The sequence below is a fragment of the Salmo salar genome, chromosome ssa13, assembly GCF_905237065.1.
Source record: "Salmo salar chromosome ssa13, Ssal_v3.1, whole genome shotgun sequence".
In the NCBI taxonomy this organism is placed as follows: domain Eukaryota; kingdom Metazoa; phylum Chordata; class Actinopteri; order Salmoniformes; family Salmonidae; genus Salmo; species Salmo salar.
In genome coordinates, this window is record NC_059454.1 from 84056556 (window position 1) to 84079102 (window position 22547).

Genomic DNA, 22547 nt, shown 5'->3' on the forward strand with positions numbered 1-22547 from the left:
AACAAAAGGCTTACCCTGAAGTCAAACTGGACATCCATGTATTTGCCAAACCGGCTGGAATTGTCATTATGCAGTGTTTTGGCATTACCAAAAGCCTGTAGAGAGAGAGAAGTGAGTGAGGGGAACAACAGAGATAAGATCAAACACAGCTGAGCGATAGGAAACATTAACAGTACAGTAATAGCATGTTCACAGCAGGATGTATCTATTGTTATGGCTTTGTCAGAGATTGGTTCAAAATATGCAATGTATCAACATGATTTCTCTCATCCACAAATAGATGTACCTGTTTGAAGCAACATGATTTTGTAGTGGACCATTAATTTCTCTCATTGGTGTTACACCAGTCTCAGTACCCCTGCTATAAATGTCCTTCCTCCTCCAGAGCCTTAGAGGTGCTCATGGAGATCCTTGGCAGGGGATCTTGGGAGGGGGCGGGGGGTATACCGTACCTCCAGAACAGGGTTGGACTGCAGCAGGCGGTCCCGGAGCGTACTCATGCGGTCAGTGACAGGGCAGGTAGTGGCGTAGTACTGGAGGATCTTCTTGGAGGACTCAGTCTTCCCTGCTCCGCTCTCCCCAGAGATCAGGATACACTGGTCCCTCCTCTCAGTCCGCATGGCCCGGTACGTGTTGTCTGACACCGCATAGCTACAGGATAGAGAAACAGAGGGGTGGGATACAAACATGATATTAGCTAATGATCCAGCTCATACTGGTGTTTTCACATACAGTGGATCACGATCATATAGCAAACACACAATACATACTGTAAATGTATTGTACCCAATGCAGATTCATATGTAGGCCTACTGTATGTACATAAAGACATCTACACATACATGCTGGTCCTGCTTGGTCAGAGAGAGGTTCAGGATCAGGGGTCAGGGGTCAGAGGGTGACTCACATGTGGGGTGATATCTCGTAGAAGCTGACCCCTCGGTAGCGCTCCATGTGAGCCTTGGAGTAGATCTCCAGGTCCTTGTTGGGGTTCACTGACACCAACACTGACCCTATGTAGGTCTGATACAGGGAGACAAGAGCCACACACTGCCGTCACCAACCCCTCAAACACTGACATAAAATCAACCTTAACCAAACATTATGTGAAGCTATGTAGGATCAGTCGTGAAGAGGGCACGACAACACCTCTTCCCCCTCAGGATGCTGAAAAGATTCGGCATGGGCCCTGAGATCCTCAAAAAGTCACTGCTTGGTATGGCAACCGCTTAGCATCCGACTGCAGGTGCTACAGAGGGTAGTGCCTATGGCCCAGTACATCACTGAGGCCGAGCTATCTGCCATCCAGGACCTCCAGGAGGTGTCAAAGAAAGGCCCTAAACATTTTCTAAGACTCCAGCCACCCAAGTCATAGACTGTTCTCTCTGCTACCGCAAGACAAGCAGTACCGATGCACCAAGTCTGAAACCAACAGGACCCTGGACAGCTTCTAACCCCAAACCACAAGACTGCTAAATAGTTAGTCAGGTTAGCTATTGGTTAACGATTTATCTGCATTGACCCTTTTTGCACTAAGTCCTTTGATTATCACATACGCTGCTGTTACTATTTATTATCTATCCTGTTGCCTAGTCACTTTATCCCTACTTTTTCAACATTTTATGTTAAGTCTTATTCTAAAATTGATTAAGTAAAAACATTTCCTCATCAATCTTCACACAATAACCCATAATGACAAAGCAAAAACTTTTTTTTTTTGCAAATGTATTAAAAATAAAAAAACAGAAATACCTTATTTACAGAAGTAGTCAGACTCTTTGCTATGTTACTCGAAATTGAGCTCAGGGTGCATCGAGTTTCCATTGATCACCTTTGAGATGTTGCTACAACTTGATTGGAGTCCATCTGTGGTAAATTCAATTGATTGGACATGATTTGGAAAGGCACACACCTGTCTTTATAAGGTCCCACAGTTGACAGTGCATATCAGAGCAAAAACCAAGCCATGAGATCAAAGGAATTCTCCGTAGAGCTCCAAAACAGGACTGTGTTGAGGCACAGATCTGGGGACGGGTACAAAAAAATGTCTGCAGCATTGAAGGTCCCCAAGATCATAATGGCCTCTATCATTCTTAAATGGAAGAAGTATAGAACCACCAAGACCATCCCTGTAGCTCAGTTGGTAGAGCATGGTGTTTGCAACGCATGGTGTTTGCAACGCCAGGGTTGTGGGTTCGATTCCCACGGGGGGCCAGCACAGAAAAAAAAATGTATGAAATTAAATGAAATGTATGCATTCACTACTGTAAGTCGCTCTCGATAAGAGCGTCTGCTAAATGACTAAAAATGTAAAAATGTAAATGTAAGACTCTTCCTAGAGCTGGCCGCCCGGCCAAACTGAGCAATCGGGGGAGAAGGGCCTTGGTAAGGGAAGTGACCAAGAATGTAAAAATGTAAATGTAAGACTCTTCCTAGAGCTGGCTGCCCGGCCAAACTGAGCAATCGGGGGAGAAGGGCCTTGGTAAGGGAAGTGACCAAGAACCCGACGGTCACTCAGAGCTCTAGAGTTCATCTGTGGAGAGGGTTGTCCTTCTGTAAGGTTCTCCCATCTCTGCAGCACTCCACTAATCAGGCCTCTATGGTAGAGTGGCCAGACGGAATCCAATCCTCAAAAAGCACATGACAGCCCGCTTGGAGTTTGCCAAAAGGCACCTAAAGGACTCTCAGACAATGAGAAACAAGAATCTCTGATCTGATGAAACCAAGATTGAACTCTTTGGCCTGAATGCCAAGCGTCACGTCTGGAGGAAACCTGTCACCATCCCTACGGTGAAGCATGGTGCCTGCAGCATCATGCTTTGGGAATGTTTTTCAGTGGAGACTAGGAGACTAGTCAGGATGGAGGGAAAGATGAATTGAGCAAACTACAGGGAGATCCTTGATGAAAACCTGCTCCAGAGCGCTCAGGACCTCAGACTGGAGCGAAGGTTCACCTTCCAACAGGCCAACGACCCAAGGACGGAGCCAAGACAACGCAGGAGCAGCTTCGGGACACGTCTCTGAATGTCCTTGAGTGGCCCAGCCAGAGCCTGGACTTGAACCCCATCGAACATCTCTGGAGAGACTTGAAAATAGCTGTGCAGCGACGCTCCCCATCCAACCTGATTGAGCTTGAGAGGATCTGCAGAGAAGAATGTGAAAAACTCCCCAAATATAGGTTTTCCAAGCTTGTAGCGTCTTACCGGCAGGTAGCCTAGTGGTTAGAGCGTTGGACCAGTAACTGAAAGGTTGCTAGATCGAATCCCCGAGCTGATAAGATAAAAAATCTATAGTTCTGCCCCTGAACAAGGCAGTGCACCCACTCTTCTTAGGCCATCATTGTAAATAAGAATTTGTTCTTAACTGACTTGACTAGTTAAATAAAGGTTAAAAAAATATCTAATAAAAATTAAATACCCAAGAAGGCTCTAGGCTAACAAAGTACTGAGTAAAGGGTCTGAATACCAATGTAAATGTGATGTTCCCGTTTTTCATTTGAAATAAATTTGCTAACATTTCTAAAAACCTGTTTTTGCTTTGTCATTATGGGGTATTGTGTGTAGATTGATGAGGGAAAAAAACGATTTTATCCATTTTAGAATAAGGCTGTAACATAACAAAATGTGGAAAAAGTCAAAGGGTCTGAATACTCATTGTGTATTTATTCCTTTCTCGTGCTATTTTTATATTTTTATATTATTTGTAAAAAGAATTTGGGGGGGTTAGTTTACACCTGCTGTTTACGAAGCATGTGACAATCATTTTTATAGGACCAATATTTCCATAATGATATGATTATTTACATAGATGAGGTTCTCCCCAAAACGTCGGCGCAGGTTCTCGATGAAGGCCGCCTCGCTGGTGTAGTTCTCCAGCAGGACAAAGTCCTGCACCCCCACCCTGTCACGTGCTGTAAGAGTACTCTCCATAACTAGATGAACTCTGCCCTCACCTCCCACCTCCTAGAAAGAGAGAGAGAGAGAGATAGAGAGGGATGGGGTGAGAAGAGCGGGGGGCTTCATTGCCTGCTGCTCTTTCCCCAGATACACATAACCCAAATTGACCCCTTGGCCCTACCAATATGCACTTCATCTAGATACGATATAATTTGACAGGTATAAGCAATATGTTAAAATCCTCACCTTGCCCCCTGATAGGCTTGGAGTAATTTGCCCCATATTGCTTACATAACCTCTTAGATCTACACAAGTGCATGGAGGGTTGGGCAGAGGGTCGAGTTGGGATTGAGTGTATACCGACAACAGCACTGCAAATAAACACCTCCACAAGAGGCTTGTCAGGAACAACCATATCAACCAGAGGAAAGCACACACAGGACGTTCAGACATGCAGAACACAAATCAAACAATGACATTTCAAGAATCCCTAATATAAACAGTGTTTCTAAGCTCCTCTATTGTGTGATTGTGAGATAGCGTATTGGGATGTATATACAGTAAATACAGGCCATAGCTCCAGTCCGGTTCTGACCAATGCTGCTAAAGAGGTGTGTGTACATGTAAACACTGGTACACGGATGGCAAACATGACAGGAATTAATATCCAGAGAAGTTCAACATCATGTCCATCAGAAAAAAATTCCAAGGGAACAGACACACAAATAAAAATATACCTACTGTGGATTATCCAGCTATGACTGTACTATAATCCAGCAGTACAGACCGGAATCTCAAGGCTAGGCTACATCCTATATTCCAGCACAGTGCTACTACAACCAATACCCTCTAGTTTGTTTGATCACTCTCTGTATCTTTTGAACAGAGTAAGCCAGCCCCCCCTAACACACACATTCACACATGCACGGACCCCCACCCACAAACATACACACATACAAACACATGCAAGCACGCACACACGCACACACACACACACACAAAGGGGAGGAACAATGGGGCCAGGTGCTTTGGGAACACACAGCCCTGTCAGGGGTGTCGTTAGGGGCTCGTTGAGGTAATTAACTGGTCGTTATCTCTGAACGCTTAATGGTGGAAAATCCTTGAAACAACACAAGGACAACAGTGGAGTGTAGCCAAGAACTTTGAGCAGAGGAAGGCCAGGAGACACTTCCACTCTGCGCTCTAACCCAGCCCCCCTCTAACTCAGTGTATTGTTCTCCCACTCACTTCTGCAGGTGGCCTTCCTGCAGCCAGTAAAACAGAGGAATTCTTTCTCACACACACATGAATATGTAGCGATTAGCGAAGCAGTCATATTTTCCGAAGGATACAACTGAAGTATTTTAGGGTCAGGTTTAGGGTCAGGTCTTCAAGGAACTTCATTGAATGTGTCTTTTGTGTGTTTTGGTGTTTGTGTGTTTCTCTCAACTCTAATGCTTTAGCTCACACGTTTCTTCTGCCTCTTTAAAGGGTTGTGAGTGGACTCTCAAGAAGTGTAGGCCTAGTTGCTGTTGTCCTGTGGCCCTCAGTGAGAAGATAAGTGCAGTAGGTACTCATCAGAAAAGCACAAGCCTCTAGGTCAGGGGCGTCATGCACCCATTCTTTTAGAGGGAAGTACGTGAGGATGAATGGAGGTGGTCCGGAGGGGGGAAATTCTAAGAATTTAGCATTTCTCAAACACCTGAAACAGATTTTTCCTGCAATATAGAGCCATAATCATTATGCCCAATTCCATGTCAACATTTCTTATCTTTTTCTGCATAGATTATATTCTAAGCATACCTTTTTACCTGTTCAATTGTCATTTTAAAATAATGCACATTGATTCTTTAATGCCTTAAGGGTTGTACCACCTCAAAAAGCACAAGAAATAGGATTTTGACACCCTCCATCTCAGATTGTTCTGAAAAAGTTTTTGTTGTTGTTAAAAAGAGATAAGATTAGTATTCCTGCAACACTATTTTGTTTAAATATAATTTGATCTCTAAGAAATTAAGCTAATTGATTGCACCCAAATTGGTAATTTTAATTTATGGGCTTCATATAATATTCAGTAAATATAGTACGTACTATAACATCTGATTTTGACTATAAATTAGACATGAGGAATCCAAAAAAGAAATCAGAAGCCACCAACGGATTTGGTGATGTCGTCCATCATGGTCGGTTGTGATACAGCCTGGAATCGAACCAGGGTCTGTAATGACGCCTCGAGCACTGAAATGCAGTGCCTTAGACCGCTGCGCCACGCGGGAGCCCAATACATTGGGTTCAATGTGAAAAGATGATTGTCACAGGGTTGATGCTTATGTCAATACATAGCAGTCAATGAGACCCGGGATGTGGACAAGACGTTAGTGTTCGGGTTATGGCTATGGTTGAGCCAAGATGTGGAGATGAAGTGAGGGTTAGGGATAGGTTTAGGGTTGAGCTGGGATGTGGACATGAAGTGTTAGGGTTATGGCTAGGGTTAGGCTTGAAGTTGAGGCTAGGTTTAGGTTTGAGCCGGGAGTTTGTATGAAGCTAGGGTTAGGTTGAGGCTAGGTTAAGGCTTGAGTCGGAATGTGGACATGAAGCTAGAGTTTGCGTTAGGGCCTTAACCCTAGACATAACCCTAACCTTAATCAAATGAACAATGAATTAATTTGCCCCTCCCCCACTACATGGAAGAAAAGGAGGCCTCACTTGAAGCCTGACCTTAATTTGCTTTTGAGTGACATCAGCAGAACGGTTGAGACTAAACAAAATTCAAGCACGGGATCATTCAACAGACACTCCCAATGAACGCAAGCCTACATCTGACCATGTGAAATGAATTCTTCACAGTGAAAACTTGGTCCCACACAGAACAAGGCTTTTCTTCCATAGAAAAGCATTACCTACAGCTCTCACATAACCATGACGCCCCCGTTGACTGCTATTGAGCTTGCTAACCGTCCTTGCACACAACCAATCGTGAATTTATAGGGATGCCCTGTGTTAAGGTTCAGATTTTCTGTGGCAACAGGAAGTGTCTTAATTCATCTTCAACATGGCCTTTCATTCTCTCCTTGCAGTTACACAAAAACACTGTCTTCCATCCTCTGTAGAATGGTCAATTCTTATAGCAAAGACCTTAAACTCAGAGCATCATTAAAGAGTGTCTCCATCTGTCTGTCTGCCTGCCTTACTGCCTGCCTGTCTGTCTGTGGCCTGTCTGGGAGAGAGAGAAATGAGGAGGGAGAGGGAAGGAAAGACTGAGGGAGAGAGAATAGAGGGGGAGGAGAGAGAGAAAATGGAGAGTTAGGGTGGGGGAGAGAGGAGGAAGAGGGTGAAGGAGGGATGGGGAGAGAGAGGGGAGAGAGAAATGAGGGGGAGGCAGGGAAAGAAGGAGGGAGCGAGATTGGAGTGGGAAAAGGGTGAAAGAAGGGGAGAGTAAGGGAAGACGAGAGAGAGGGAGAGAGCAAAAGAGAGAGCAAAAGGGAGGGAGAGATGGGGTGAAGGAGAGATGGGGAGAGAGAGGAGGGAGATGAGAAGAGGTGGAGGGAGGGAGGGAAAAAAGGAGGGAGAGATAATGGAGGGGAGGAGGGAGAGAGAGAAAGGGAGAGTAAGGGAGGGGAAGAGGGTAAGACAGACAGAGAGAGAGGGTGAAATAAGGGGTAGGGAGAAAGAAGAGAATGGGGGGGTAAAGAGGTAGAGAGTGAGAGAAACAGACAAGAAATAAAACATTTGAAAAAAAGATGAATTCAAACAACACTGCAGCAGTAATCAAAATGCAATTTATATGTACACCTGGAGAATCTACACAACATATACTAAGAATAATATGTACAGCAGTATATGTATTAGAGTGAGCTATGTCAAGAATCCAGTATATAAATACATACAGTGCTGTGAAAAAGTATTTGCCCCCTTCCTGATTTCTTATTTGTTTGCACATTTGTCACACTTAAATGTTTCAGATTGTAATGCGATGCTACTGGCGGCAGAGAAGTCAGGCGCAGGAGAGCGGAAACTGATTTACAACGGTTGTGTTTAATAACCATAAACCACCGTCAACAGAATAATACAATAAATGGGTCAACCAAAACCCGGTACATACCAGCATACCGTGCACAAGCACTACAACAAACAATTACAGACAAGGACATTGGGGGGGGGCAGAGGGTTAAATACACAACATGGTATTGATGGAATTGGAACCAGGTGTGATGGAAGACAAGACAAAACCAATGGAAAATGAAAAGTCGATCGGCAATGGCTAGAAGGTTGGTGACGTCGACCGCCGAACGCCGCCCGAACAAGGAGAGGGACCAACTGCGTCAGAAGTCGTGACACAGATCAAACAAATTTAAATATTACACAAAGATAACCGAAGTAAACACAAAATGCAGATTTTAAGTGATGATTTTATTTATTAAGGGAAAAAGCTATCTGAACCTTCATGGCCTTATGTGAAAAAGTAATTGCCCCCTAAACCTAATAACTGGTTGTGCCACCCTCAGCAGCAACAACTGCAATAAAGTGTTTGTGATAACTGGCAATGAGTCTTTCACATCACTGTGGAGGAATTTTGGCCCACTTTTCTTTGCAGAATTGTTTTAATTCAGCCACATTGCAGGGTTTGAGCATGAACCACCTTTTTAAGGTCATGCCACAGCATCTCAATCGGATTCAAGTCCGGACTCTGACTAGGCCACTCCAAAACCTTCATTTTATTTTTATTTTTTATTTTTTTAAGCCATTCAAAAGGTGGACTTGCTGGTGTATTTTGGATCATTGTCCTGCTGCAGAACCCAAGTGCGCTTCAGCTTGAGGTCACGAACTGATGGCCGGACATTCTCCTTCAGGATTGTTTGGTAGAGAGCAGAATTCATGGTTCCATCAATCACAGCAAGTCGTCCAGGTCCCGAAGCAGTAAAGCAGCTCCAGACCATCACACTACCACCACCATATTTGACTGTTGGTATGATGTTCATTTTCTAAAATGCTGTGTTACTTTTACGCCAGATGTAGCGGAACGCACACCTTCCAAAAAGTTCAACTTTTGTCTCGTCAGTGAGACGAGCCTTTATGTTATTTTTGGTCAGCAGTGGTTTTCACCTTGGAACTCTGCCATGGATGCCATTTTTGCCCAGTCTCTTTCTTATGGTTGAGTCATGAACACTGACCTTAACTGAGGCAAGTGAGGCCTGCAGTTCTTTAGATGTTGTTATGGGTTCTTTTGTGACCTCCTGGATGAGTCGTCGCTGCGCTCTTGGGGTAATTTTGGTAGGCCGGCCACTCCTGGGAAGGTTCACTACTGTTCCAAATTTTCTCAATTTGTGGATAATGGCTCTCACCGTGGTTCACTGGAGTCCCAAAGCTTTAGAAATGGCTTTGTAAACCTTTCCAGACTGATAGATGTCAATTACTTTGTTTCTCATCTGTTCCTGAATTTCTTTGGATCGCGGCATGATGTCTTGCTTTTTGAGATCTTTTGGCCTACTTCACTTTGTCAGACAGGTGCTATTTAAGTGATTTCTTGATTCAACAGGTCTGGCAGTAATCAGGCCTGGATGTGGCTAGTGAAATTGAACTCAGCTTTCCAAAACATGTGATTAACCACAGTAAATTCATGATTTAACAAGGGGGGAAATTACTTTTTCACATAGGGCCATGAAGGTTCGGATAGCTTTTTTCCCTTAATAAAAGTATCACTTAAAAACTGCATTTTGTGTTTACTTGGGTTATCTTTGTGTAATATTAAAATAATTTTTTTGATCTGAAACAATTAAGTGTGACAATGCAAAAAAATAAGAAATCAGGAAGGGGGCAAATACTTTCTCACAGCACTGTATGTGGTGTGTATAAAAAGTGAAACTAAAATATTAGAATCTCAGGGATACAGTATTTAAATACACAGTGTGAAACGGGAAGTGTCCAGTGGTTCAATGTCTCTATAACATGTGAGAGCAGTGTTGGCTGTGTGAGTGTGTGAACGTGTGTATGTGCATGTGTTTGTGAGTATGAGGTGTGTGTGTGATAGCTTGTGTGTGTGTTGCATGCATCACTCATTCATACAATTCACACGGGTGGCATGGATTGCTGACATTACTGGTTCATAGACAGAAGAAAAAGAAACAATATGTAATTTTGTAATTTGGATAACTATCCCTTTAGAAAGGGGCGGGGTTCATAAAACAATTATCAACGAATAGCAGGAACAGCACCATCTAGTGGTCAGAACCTGGTAATATCATAATATAGGATGGGACATAAACCAACTTCAATGACTCATTTCTTTGAACAGGGAAATCAAACATCACCAAGAATACATTACATAGGATGAAGAAACAATATTACGTGCCGCAGCTCCATACTAATTGTTAAACATAGAGAACTGATACTATATACTCGTTGTTGGGGTTGGGATTGGCGTAGGGCAGGGATCATTAACTACAGTGGCTTCAAAAAGTATTCAGACCCCTTGACTTTTTCCAAATTTTGTTAAGTTACAGCCTTAGAGAAAGACAGGATTGTGTTGAGGCACAGATTTGGGGAAGGGTACCGCCCAGCCAAACTGAGCAATCGGGGGAGAAGGCCTTGGTCAGAGAGGTGACCAAGAACCTGATGGTCACTCTAACAGAGCTCTAGAGTTCCTCTGTGGAGATGGGAGAACCTTCCAGAAGGACAACCATCTTTGCAGCACTCCACCCATCAGGCCTCTATGGTAGAGTGGAGCTCCCGCTTGGAGTTTGCCAAAAGGCACCTAAAGGACTGTCAGACCATGAAAAACAAGATTCTCTGGTCTGATGAAACCAAGATTGAACTCTTTGGCCTGAATGCCAAGCGTCATTTCTGGAGGAAACCTGGCACCATCCCTACAGTGAAGCATGGTTGTGGCAGCATCATGCTGTGTGGATGTTTTTCAGCGGCAGGGACTGGGACACTAGTCAGGATTGAGGCAAAGATGAACGGAGCAAAGTACAGAGAGATGAAAACCTGCTTGATGAAAACCTGCTCCAGAGTGCTCAGGACCTCAGACTGGGGTGAAGGTTCACCTTCCAACAGGACAATGACCCTAAATACTCAGCCAAGACAACGCAGGAGTGGCTTCGGGACAAGTCTCTAAATGTCCTTGAGTGGCCCAGCCAGAGCCCGGACTTGAACCCGATCAAACATCTCTGGAGAGACCTGAAAATAGCTGTGTAGCGACACTCCCCATCCAACCTGACAGAGCTTGAGAGGATCTGCAGAGAAGAATGGAAGAAACTCCCCAAATACAGGTGTGCCAAGCTTGCAGCGACATACCAAAGAAGACTTAAGGCTGTAATCCCTGCCAAAGGTGCTTCAAAAAAGGTACTGAGTAAAAGGTCTGAATACTTATGTAAATGTGATATTTCAGATATTTTCTAAATGTTCTAAAAAACTGTTTTTGATTCATTATGAGGTATTGTGTGTAGATGAATCAGGGGAAAAAACAATGTAATCAATTTTTGAATAAGGCTGTAACGTAAACCATTTTGGAAAAAGTCAAGGAGTCTGAATACTTTCTGAATGCACTGTATATTTGTTTCTACTGCCCTTTTGAATGTAATATTATATATTTGAAGCGTTGTAACTAATTTTGTGGTGACCATGCTTAAATTTGTTGCTCACATTGCTTGAACTGTTGTTCTCAGAGCACCATTGGAAATGAGACCCTGTTATCAATGGGTTCCCCTGGTTAAATAAAGGCTAATAAATAAATAAAAAGCATTGTAGCACAGTTGTTTTGTGCCATATTTTTTACCCTAACCATCTCCCTGTAGTTTTGAGCAGTTCTGCATCAACTATTGCAATGAGAAGCTGCAGCAGCTGTTCATTGAGCTCACCCTCAAGTCTGAGCAGGAAGAGTACGAGGCAGAGGGCATCACTGTGAGTCAGGGAGGGGTACTCAGAGAAAGAGAGGGGTGTTTTCATTCAAATACACAAAACAAGAATTGAGGTATACTAAGAAAAGCATATTGTCATGTAGTGATGAACAAAATACTGAGTAAAGGGTCTGAATACTTATGTAGATGTGACATTTCAACCCCAAAAAATGTAGAAATTAGCAAAAAGTTCTAAAATCCTGTAATTGCTTTGTTATTATCAAGGGGTCTCTAGACTTTTCGAAAGCACTGTAGATTCAGCTGCAGATCGATTTTGTTGTTGAGTGGATGGTTGGGGGGCCAGAACATAATTACAAATCATTTGCAGACTGCAAATTAACCGCAAGAAGCCCAAACAGATATATTATTTAATATTTGACTAAAACATCATAATTTCAAACCTTGCTTACATTTGTATACGATCACGTCTCTCTATTATGCGTGGGAATACTTGGAAACAGATTGCCAAAATTAAAATCACTTGGAGATGATTTCCTGGTGTTTTTAAAGTATTTTATGTCCAACAATGAAAATTCAAAAATTATGTTGCTCAGAAAACTTGGTGGGCCAAATAAAATTGGCAGTTGGGGAACCATGTTGGGGGTCTGTGGTTGGCTTTTGACCATCTCTTTGGATTCCTCATGTTCTAGTCATTGTTAGAAAACAGTTTGGTTCAAATCAGATGTTAGATACTATTATTATGTAATATTATATGAATCCTATAAATTAAAATGGCCAATTTGGGTGCAATCAATTTGCTTAATTTCTCAGAGATCAAATTATATTTCAACAAAATAATGTTTCCAGAATGCTTATCTTATCTGTTTCTACTACAGAAACAATTTCAGAACAATCTGAGATGGTGGGTGTCATGGCTTGCTGAAATTACATTGAACAACCCCTATAATAGTGAGGGTTGAGGGTATTATAGTCCTATGGAGCCAAAAGGGTTGTGGATGATGCATCTATGAGAGGCAGCAGGGAGGCTTCAGCTGGACTTGGCTCTGGGCCCCTTAAGTCAGCTCAGTTGGGCTGATTCCCCTCAGTCTCTTCCTTATAAGGTGCCCCTCTCCTCTGTCCCCAGACAAACCTACTATGGGTGGACGCACATCATCTACACAGCTGGCTCTCTATCATGGATGTGCTAGCACTGGACAGTGTGGAAAAATACCAGTTACAGTATGTCCCTGGAGAGCCTAGAATCAGTCCCAGGAAATGTAGATGACACATTGTAATGGTGGGACAACTTTAGTCCAAATGCATACAGTACCAGTCAAAGGTTTGGACACACCTACCCATTCAAGGGTTTTTCTTTATTTGTACATTTTCTACATCGTAAAATACTAGTGAAATAACACATATGGAATCATGTAGCAACCAAAAAAAGTGTTAAACAAATCAAAATATATTTTAGAGTTTAGATCTGTCAAAGTAGCCACCCTTTGCCTCGATGACAGATTTGCACTCTTGGCATTCTCTCAACCAGCTTCATGAGGTAGTCACCTGGAATGCATTTCAATTAACAGGTGTGCCTTAAAAGTTAATGTGTGGAATTTATTTCGTTCTTAATGCGTTTGAGCCAGTCACTTGTGTTATGACATGGTGGGGTTGGTATACAGAAGATAGCTCTATTGGGTAAAAGATCAAGTCCATATTAGGGCAAGAACAGGTCAAATAAGCAAAGAAAAAGGACACGACTCCCGCCGAAGTCGGCTCCTCTCTTTGTTCGTGCGGCGTTCAACGTCACCGGCTTTCTAGCCATCGCTGCTCCATTTTTCATTCATCCATTCGTTTTGTCTTGTTCCCTGCACACCTGGTTTTCATTCCCCAATCACACTACATGTATTTATTCCTCTGTTCCCCCTCATGTCTTTGTGTGTGATTGTTTCGTGTTACGTGTCATTTTTGACGCGCTATTTCTGGTGTGTATTTATTCCATGTTTTTCATTCACGAGGTATGTTTATTTGTTTGTACTTTATTATTGTGACTGTTTGCGCGTTTTTGCACTTTGGCATATTGGATGGAGGTTTCGACACAGTGGCGTCCATCTGTTGGTTTCTCCTGCCTAAATAAAGTGTGCGCCTGTTCACAACTCTCTGCTCTCCTGCACCTCTCCGCTCCCAGTACACACACCATTGACAGACAGTCCATCATTACTTTAAGACATGAAGGTCAGTCAATCGTGAAAATTTCAAGAACTTTGAAAGTTTCTTCAAGTGCAGTCGCAAAAACCATCAAGCACTATCAAACTGGCTCTCATGAGGACTGCCACAGGAAAGGAAAACTCAGAGTTACCTCTGCTGCAGAAGATAAGCTCATTGGAGTTAACTGCAACTCAGAAATTGCAGCCCAAATATGTAAATGCTTCACAGAGTTCAAGTAACAGATACATCTCAACATCAACTGTTCAGAGGAGACTGCATGAATCAGGCCTTTGTGGTTGAATTGCTGCAAAGAAACCACTACTAAAGGACACCAATAAGAAGTAGAGACTTGCTTGGGCCAAGAAACAGGGCAATGGACATTAGACCGGTAAAGATCTGTCCTTTGGTCTGATGAGTCCAAATTTGAGAATTTTTGTTCCAACCGCCATGTCTTTGTGAGATGAAGAGTAGGTGAACGGATGATCTCTGCATGTCTGGTTTCCACCGTGAAGCATGAAGGAGGAGATGTGATGGTGTGAGGGTGCTTTACTGGTGACACTGTCAGTGATTTATTTAGAATTTAAGGCACACTTAACCAGCATGGCTACCACAGCATTCTGCAGCAATACGCCATGCACTTAGTGGGACTATCATTTGTTTTTCAAAAATTACAATGACCCAACACACCTCGCGGCTGAGTAAGGGCTATTTGACCAAGAAAGAGAGTGATGGTGCTGCATCAGATAACCTGGCCTCCATAATCACCCATCCTCAACCCAATTGAAATGGTTTGGGATGAGTTAGACCATAAAGTGAAGGAAAAGCAGCCAGCAAGTTCTCAGCATATGTGGAAACTCCTTCAAGACTGTTGGAAAAGCATTCCAGGTGAAGCTAGTTGAGAGAATGCCAAGAGTGTGCAAAGCTGTCATTAAGGCAAAGGGTGGCTACTTTGAAGATTCTCAAATATCAAATATATTTTGATTTGTTAACACTTTTTTGGTTACTACATGATTCCATATGTGTTATTTCATAGTTTTGATGTTTTCACTGTTATTCTACAATGTAGAAAATAGTACAAATAAAGAAAAACCCTTGAATGAGTAGGTGTGTCCAAACTTTTTACTTGTACTGTACACCCTGACTCATGCTGAGTACATTATTTGTGATTGATGAATGACTGAATGTGTCTCCCTTTCCTCTTTGTGGTCGCAGTGAGGGCAACCCAACATGAGCTTACATTACCTTGGTTTTCAGAGGAATGTTCCATATGTTCTGTACACATCTGCTCTGTGTGTTCTGCAACACACACACACACACAACATGTTATGAGCAGCATGTAGAGAAGGGAAATGGATCTTACCCTGCCTCGGTACCTCATCCTGTCCTAGCTTAGTGTTTGGTGATCTCGCTCTCTGGTCCTTGGTGCCTCTGGTCCTCCCTCCCCGTCAGGAAGACTCCCTACGTGTTCTAGTTAGCCTCTCTGTCCATGTGCAATAGATTCAGATTACAGTTACTCTCTCCTTCTTCTCTCTCTCGCACACAGTACAGTATACTGTCTCTGTAAGTCTGGTTTTCTCTCTCTCTCTCTCTCTCTCTCTCTCTCTCTCTCTCTCTCTCTCTCTCTTTCTCCTCTCAGTCCCTCCTGCTACACTATGAGGACAAAACACACAGCATCAAGCCTAAATACCAGCAGTTCAACTTGTTTACACCTTCAGCCCGGTAGTCCCATTGACAGGTCAAGAAAACATCCTCTTCTCCACTAGTCCGCAAGTTCTTAAACCACCGATCTGAAACACGGGCTGTAACTCCACTTACACGTCACACATTTGGACCGGAGCAACTTCCAAAAAAGAAAGAGAGAGAAAAATACGAGGGAAAGTATGCTGTCTGAGCCAGACCAAAGAATAGAGGGCAAAGAAAAGGAAGATTTCAAAAGGTTTGGAAAAATATGCTAACAGCCCATGGACGTCAACAAAACATGTAATCGGTCTGAAATTATATTAAAAAAGTTACAAAAATCATGACTGAGGTCTGAGGGCATTATTTCCCTCCCTCCCTCCTTCCTTCCTTCCTTCCTTCCTTCCTTCCTTCCTTCCTTCCTTCCTTCCCTCCTTCCTCCCTCCCTCCCTCCCTCCCTCCCTCCCTCCCTCCCTCCCTCCCGTCTTCTCTTCTCCCACAAGCTGAGACAGATTTGTAGGAGATGACAGCAATAGAACTGTCACACCAACAAGATTAATTTCATACCCAACCCTCTCCTTTGGCTCTCTTCCCGTCCATGAAAAAAAAAAAAACTGTCCATTAAACACAAGATGCATCACTCTCTTACAATAACACCAGCACAGACATTTCTCTTATTTCATTACTCTGCTACCCCTTCTATGCCATATGTTTGTAGGCTATATGTTCACACATTTGTTCACACGTTTTGTAACTGTGTGTTAGTGATAACTATATCCCCTAACCCCTCATGTACAGTACACACAGAGTGGAGCAGCAGTGCACTTATTTGACAGTCTCTTTCACCCTACAGTGGCTTCACCCCCTGACAGGGTTGGTAAGGCCAAGGTCACTGGTCTCAGTTTGAGGACGGCACTCCCCATTGTCTGCCTCCACCTCTGTTCTGATTTCCAGTTACTATCATTTAAACCTCCCCTCCCCCCATTGTCCCCTCTCTCTCTTTGCCAACATCATCAGAAATCCAGCCTTGTGGAATTTGAATAATGTTTTCCAGACGGAGCCTCTCTCTCTCCGCCTCTGAACAGAGTCACATAAGGGCGGTGTGCAGAACAGTGAGATCCAATAGGTCTCCACCCAGACCTATCCTAAAAGACCCGCAGTGCATGCTATGCTCTCCACCCCCTTTTCACTCAATAACAACAAACAACATCTTTGGATGCGTTTTTACAAATGCTATAAAATACTTTTTTTTTTAAAGGCACCCCAACACTTTTTTACATAACCAAATAGAGCCTAAATAACTTCCCTACCATATTCAGTCCTTCTCATAGTAGCATAGACTGATGACTGACTCTAATTTATGAAATGACAGTTAATTGCATTACCAACTCAAAAACAGCAACATTGTGCATGATACTGTAGTCTAGCCTATATCTCCAACGACTAGACATTCTGACAAAAGCTGGGAGAGTTTGTTATGCTCTTAACCCTCATTGTGTTTTAACTGGTGCATTTTCCATCACTGGCATGATGAGGCTTGGAGGAATGATAATGATAATTTGGGGCAGGGAAGTCTGAGCGAGGCGAGGGGGGATTATCACACTGGATGTCATTCCCACACACACATAAGCACGTGCACTCGTGCACATACAACCATGCGTAACACATGCAGGTATGTACACACGCAGGTATGCATTCACCCTCACACATGTACACACACACACAGTTTATACATCAAATATTCATAGGAAGACCAGATGGACTTCAGTACCAAAAAACACACACATACACACAGGTACACACACACACAAAATGCATGTGTGGTGACAGCGTAAAAGAGGTAGGCTAATGAGTATCAGATATAATCCCTGGAACAGAGCAATAAGCTCATCGTTATCTACACGCCAACTCTTGCCAGACTTCTCTTTTTTCCTCTCTCCCTTTCTATCCCCGTTTATGCTGCCACCTAGACTCCATTTCACCCAGTCTGTTAGTGTTATAAAGCACTGACGCTTAAACAGTGTTCTGTGAGAGAAGTGCTTTGTCCAGAAAAAGGTTATTGGTGTATTAACAGAAAGTTGGTATTTTTTTTTAAACATTTATTTAACTAGGCAAGTCAGTGAAGAATAAATTATTATTTTACAATGACGGCTTACCCCGGCCAAACCAGGACCAATTGTGCGCCGCCCTATGAGACTCCCAATCACGGCCGGTTGTGATACAGCCTGGAATCGAACCAGGGCCTGTAGTGACGCCTCTAACACTGAGATGCAGTGCCTTAGACCGCTGCGCCACTCTGGAGCCCCTGTCATTGTGAGGTTGTGTAAACAGCAACCTATGTATGTAGCTCTGTCTAGTCCACTGGTTCCCAACCTTTTTTGCTTACTGTACCACCAACTGAATTTTGCTCTTCCCTTAGTACCCCTGAAGTACCCCCTCATGTACATTTTATCAGTAAGCATGTGGTCTCATGAGTGTTCTCAAGTACCCCTTGTGGATAGACCAAGGAATCTGGTTGGGAATCCCTGGTCTAGTCTATGAGTCTACAGTATCACACACCTTCTCCTGCTTGCTGTCCATCTGTGTTTGATTCCCACAGCCACCATCTTTTTCTCCCCCTCCTTACCTTCACTCACCCTCAGTAGTCTCAGGTCCCCTCTCACAGACAAAACACTGGAGCTGTTCCTCTGAATCCTCACCCACTATCTACAAAGGCCTAAGTCCTTTAGGGCTGGGTGGTATACCATATTTTACTATATACTGGTATACATTGCATGGACCGGTTTGGGTTTTTACTTTACCTTCTATAAGGGTATTTTAATGCTTGGTTTGTTAAATGTGATATGCCATGTGTGACATACATTTCTGTAGTTTAAACCGCAACTTGAGTCATCCCTCTCCACTCTCTCTCTCTCTATCCATGGCGCTTTCCACACAGACCTAGTCCCGACCCCTGTCACTCAAAGAGCGCATTTGTTGTTGCTTGACCATGAGACACTTCCATTCAGTCTACATGGTCAATGCAGCACATGCAACAATGTTGATGACAATGATGCTACTTCCACTTTGCTTCTTAATATAAATCCACAAGCGTTCTATAATTACTCTATTAGTTTGTGTTTCTTACATCTGCCGTCTTTTCTTAGCAAGTTTTAGCTAAATTGTATTAGCTGCTAATCGCTAGTTAACTGGCTAGCTAGTTAATAAATGAACTTAGTCAGAGCAAACGTAGCTAGCTAATACAGCCTGATACCAGTGATGGTGTAGGCCTAAATCAGCATGTTGTTTGTGCAACAGTATCTTCTGACATAGAATAATAGGCGAAGCATGAATATGTTGGCTACTTGAAGAAACATTTAACATAGCCAAAGATTATAGGGTCCCCTGGGAAACACTGACTAACACTTTGGTTCGTACCCTGTCGCATAAACTCCTCCCTGGCATTTTCATTCGTTGTCATGTCAAACAACTCTGTATTGAAAGTGCCCACTATAATTTATATTCTAACTATTGAATTAGACATATTTCCATGATACCAACAGTTCACCCAAGTGTTTTGATCTATATTGCAAATAAAATCGCAATTGCAACATTTAGTTAAAAATAAGGCCTAGATTATTTGTCCATATCGTGCAGCCCTACATGGCAGTGTGGAAATTGTCTCAAATGAGTGCACGAAATGCTGAAATTTATGAAAATTTCTGCTTGAAGTTAAAAGTGCATTGTGGGGTTGTGGTTTCAGGAAACCACCATGGTTGGCCTTTAAACAGGAAGTGGCAGTGAGGAGAGGAGGAAGTGAGCTCAGATCAGGTACCTGTGCATCAATAGAGACACTGTGTGGTATGCCCAAAAATAGGACATGGCTCATGCAAACACAAGCAACAAACCACACAACAACAACAGATGAACTGTAGGCCTAGAGACAAAAAGCAACTGAGTGACCCTATGCACTGCAGTTTAGTAACTTTAGTTCACACAACAGAGTGCATGGTCATATTTAATAAGCTAATAAGAAACTGATGAATTTTATAAAGGAGTTTGACCTTGGCATTACAGTTGCATTTTTGGTGACATTCCGCAGCTGACTGAAATATGTCAGATAATGATGTTCCCTCATGCACCACAGAAAGAGAAAACATCATCTTCCAGTGAGGAGGGAGGCTCATTCCAAGGCCAAGATGATCTAACAGAGGAGGCTAGCACAGTCCACACTAGGGTTGAATATTTTCCCGGTATTTTACAAATGTCCCATGCCGGAAATAAATCACTTTTCTCCCGGGTAACCCGGTATTTCCCGCCAAAACCGGAAGTGTTATTCAAAAGCATTATAAAGCATATGAATATGTCTGGATTTGAAACCTGATGCTACCTGAGCCTGATGAGCCATACATTAAATACCTTTTATGAGCCCTACGTTAACGACATTTAATGATCCCAAGCCCAAAAAAGCCTAAATGATTGTGCCATTATCCAATGCATATATGACATACTGTAGGCTACTGCACATTACGCACGACATAAAAACATAAAAACCCATATATGTAGCTAGCTTAGGTAAATAAATTAAACTAGTTCCAGTAGGCTAATCTTTTTTAGTGTGAACTGTATTACTGTACTGTATTGTATTATACTGTATTAAAGGGCCTGGAATTACGCACATCGTTCAAACTATGATAAAGCAGAAGAGAACATGTGATTCTGGTGCAGCACATGAGGCCTACAAGTTACAAGTATAGGATAGCAAATTTGATTTTAATTTTGAAATATAATAGGGCCCATTTGTATAGGTTAATTAGTAGACTGACGGATATTTAAAAAAAAATGTATTGTTCATTTAACTAGGCAAGTCAGTCAAGAACAAATTCTTATTTACAATGACGGTCTACCCCGGCCAAACGCTCCCTAACCCGGACGACGCTGGGCCAATTGTGCACCACCCTATGGGACTCCCAATCACAACCAGTTGTGATACAGCCTGGAATTGAACTAGGGTCTGTAGTAACATCGCTAGTACTGAGATGCAGTGCCTTAGACCGCTGCGCCACTCGGGAGCCTAACCTTACCAACCCCTACGCTATGTATTTTCTACATTGTAGAATAACAGTGAAGACATCAAAACTACGAAATAACACATATTGATTCATGTAGTAACCAAAAAAAGTGTTAAACAAATTTAAAAAAAAAAATCATATTTGAGATTCTTCAAATAGCCACCCTTTTCCTTGATGACAGCTTTGCACAGTCTTGGCATTCTCTCAACCAGCTTCACCTGGAATGTTTTTCCAACAGTCTTAAAGAAGTTCCCAAATATGCTGAGCACTTGCTAGTTGCTTTTCCTTCACTCTGAGCTCCGACTCATCCCAAACCATCTCAATTTGGTTGAGGTCGGGGGATTGTGGAGGCCAGGTTATCTGATGCAGCACTCCATCACTCTCCTTCTTAGTAAAATAGCCCTTACACAGCCTGGAGGTGTGTTGGGTCATTGTCCTGTTGAAAACAAATGATAGTCCCACTAAGCCCAAACCAGATGGGATGGTGTATCACTGCAGAATGCTGTGGCAGCCATGCTGGTTAAGTATGCCTTGAATTCTAAATAAATCACTGACAGTGTCACCAGCAAAGCACCCCCACACCATAACACCTCCTCCATGCTTTACGTTGGTAAATACACATGCGGATATCATCCGTTCACCTACTCTTCATCTCACAAAGACACGGCGGTTGGAACCAAAAATCACCAATTTGGACTCATCAGACCAAAGGACAAATTTTCACTGGTCTAATGTCCATTGCTCGTGTTTCTTGGCCCAAGCAAGTCTCTTCTTCTTATTGGTGTCCTTTAGTAGTGGTTTCTTTGCAGCAATTCAACAATGAAGGCCTGATTCATGCAGTCTCCTCTGAACAGTTGATGTTGAGATGTGTCTGTTACTTTAACTCTGTGAAGCATTTATTTGGGCTGCAATTTCTGAGGCTGGTAACTAATGAACTTATCCTCTGCAGCAGAGGTAACTCTGGGTCTTCCATTCCTGTGGCAGTCCTCATGAGAGCCAGTTTCATCATTGCGCTTGATGGCTTTTGTGACTGCACTTGAAGAAACTACAAATTCTTCCGTATTGACTGACCTTCATGTCTTAAAGTAATGATGCACTGTCGTTTTTCTTTGCTTATTTGAGCTGTTCATGCCATAATATGAACTTGGTCTTTTACCAAATAGAGCTATATTCTGTATACCCCCCTACCTTGTCACAACACAACTGATTGGCTCAAACGCATTAAGGATAGAAATTCCACAAATTAACTTTTAAGAAGGCACACCTGTTAATTGAAATGCATTCCAGGTGACTCCCTCATGAAGCTGGTTGAGAGAATGCCAAGAGTGTGAAAAGCTGTCATCAAGGCAAAAGGGTGGCTATTTGAACAATCTCAAATATAAAATATTTTGATTTGTTTCACAGTTTTTTGGTTACTACATGGTTCCATATGTGCTATTTCATAGTTTCGATGTATTCACTATTATTGTAGAATGTAGAAAATAGTACAAATAAAGAAAAACCCTTGAATGAGTAGGTGTTCTAAAACTTTTGACAGGTAGTGTATTTAATTTGTTTTGTTAAAAATATGGGGCTCAAAACAGGTGTGGCTCTGCCCTGAATGATTGGTCGCCACTGTAGATAAGTATAGGTCAGCAATGGGGAGTTACTGCTTCCTACAAGAGCACAAAACGTGTAGGCTACATTTCAAGCTGTCTTTGAAAGGCCAGTCAGGTAAAAAGCTTATATCTTAATTAAATGGGCAGTGTTGTATTTTGAGACAGGCTTGAATATGCAAATAAGCCAATAGGCAGAGGGGTAGCCTACACTGTCTAATTCTCTGTATGGTAATAATAATACATTTTATTTCGTATAGTGGTTTCTTGCATCATACAAAACAATAC

General features: G+C 42.6%; 1 protein-coding gene across 7 annotated transcripts in view; it reads right to left on the minus strand.

Moving 5' to 3' along the window:
- LOC106567840 (unconventional myosin-Ic) overlaps window positions 1–22547 on the minus strand; it is a 35359-nt gene that overhangs the window by 11710 nt on the left and 1102 nt on the right. The window contains exons 1-6 of one of the 7 annotated variants that reach the window (XM_045692281.1): window positions 15752–16000; window positions 15179–15232; window positions 3804–3962; window positions 908–1023; window positions 453–651; window positions 15–95 (exon numbers count right to left, since the gene is read on the minus strand). In XM_045692281.1, the coding sequence (XP_045548237.1) occupies window positions 15–95; window positions 453–651; window positions 908–1023; window positions 3804–3929 (522 nt within the window). In that variant the 5' untranslated portion in view covers window positions 3930–3962; window positions 15179–15232; window positions 15752–16000. Of the gene's footprint in view, window positions 1–14; window positions 96–452; window positions 652–907; window positions 1024–3803; window positions 3963–15178; window positions 15233–15296; window positions 16001–22547 lie in introns of those variants that run through there. The other 6 variants (XM_014137629.2, XM_014137626.2, XM_014137627.2 and 3 more) reach the window with 6 other exon arrangements.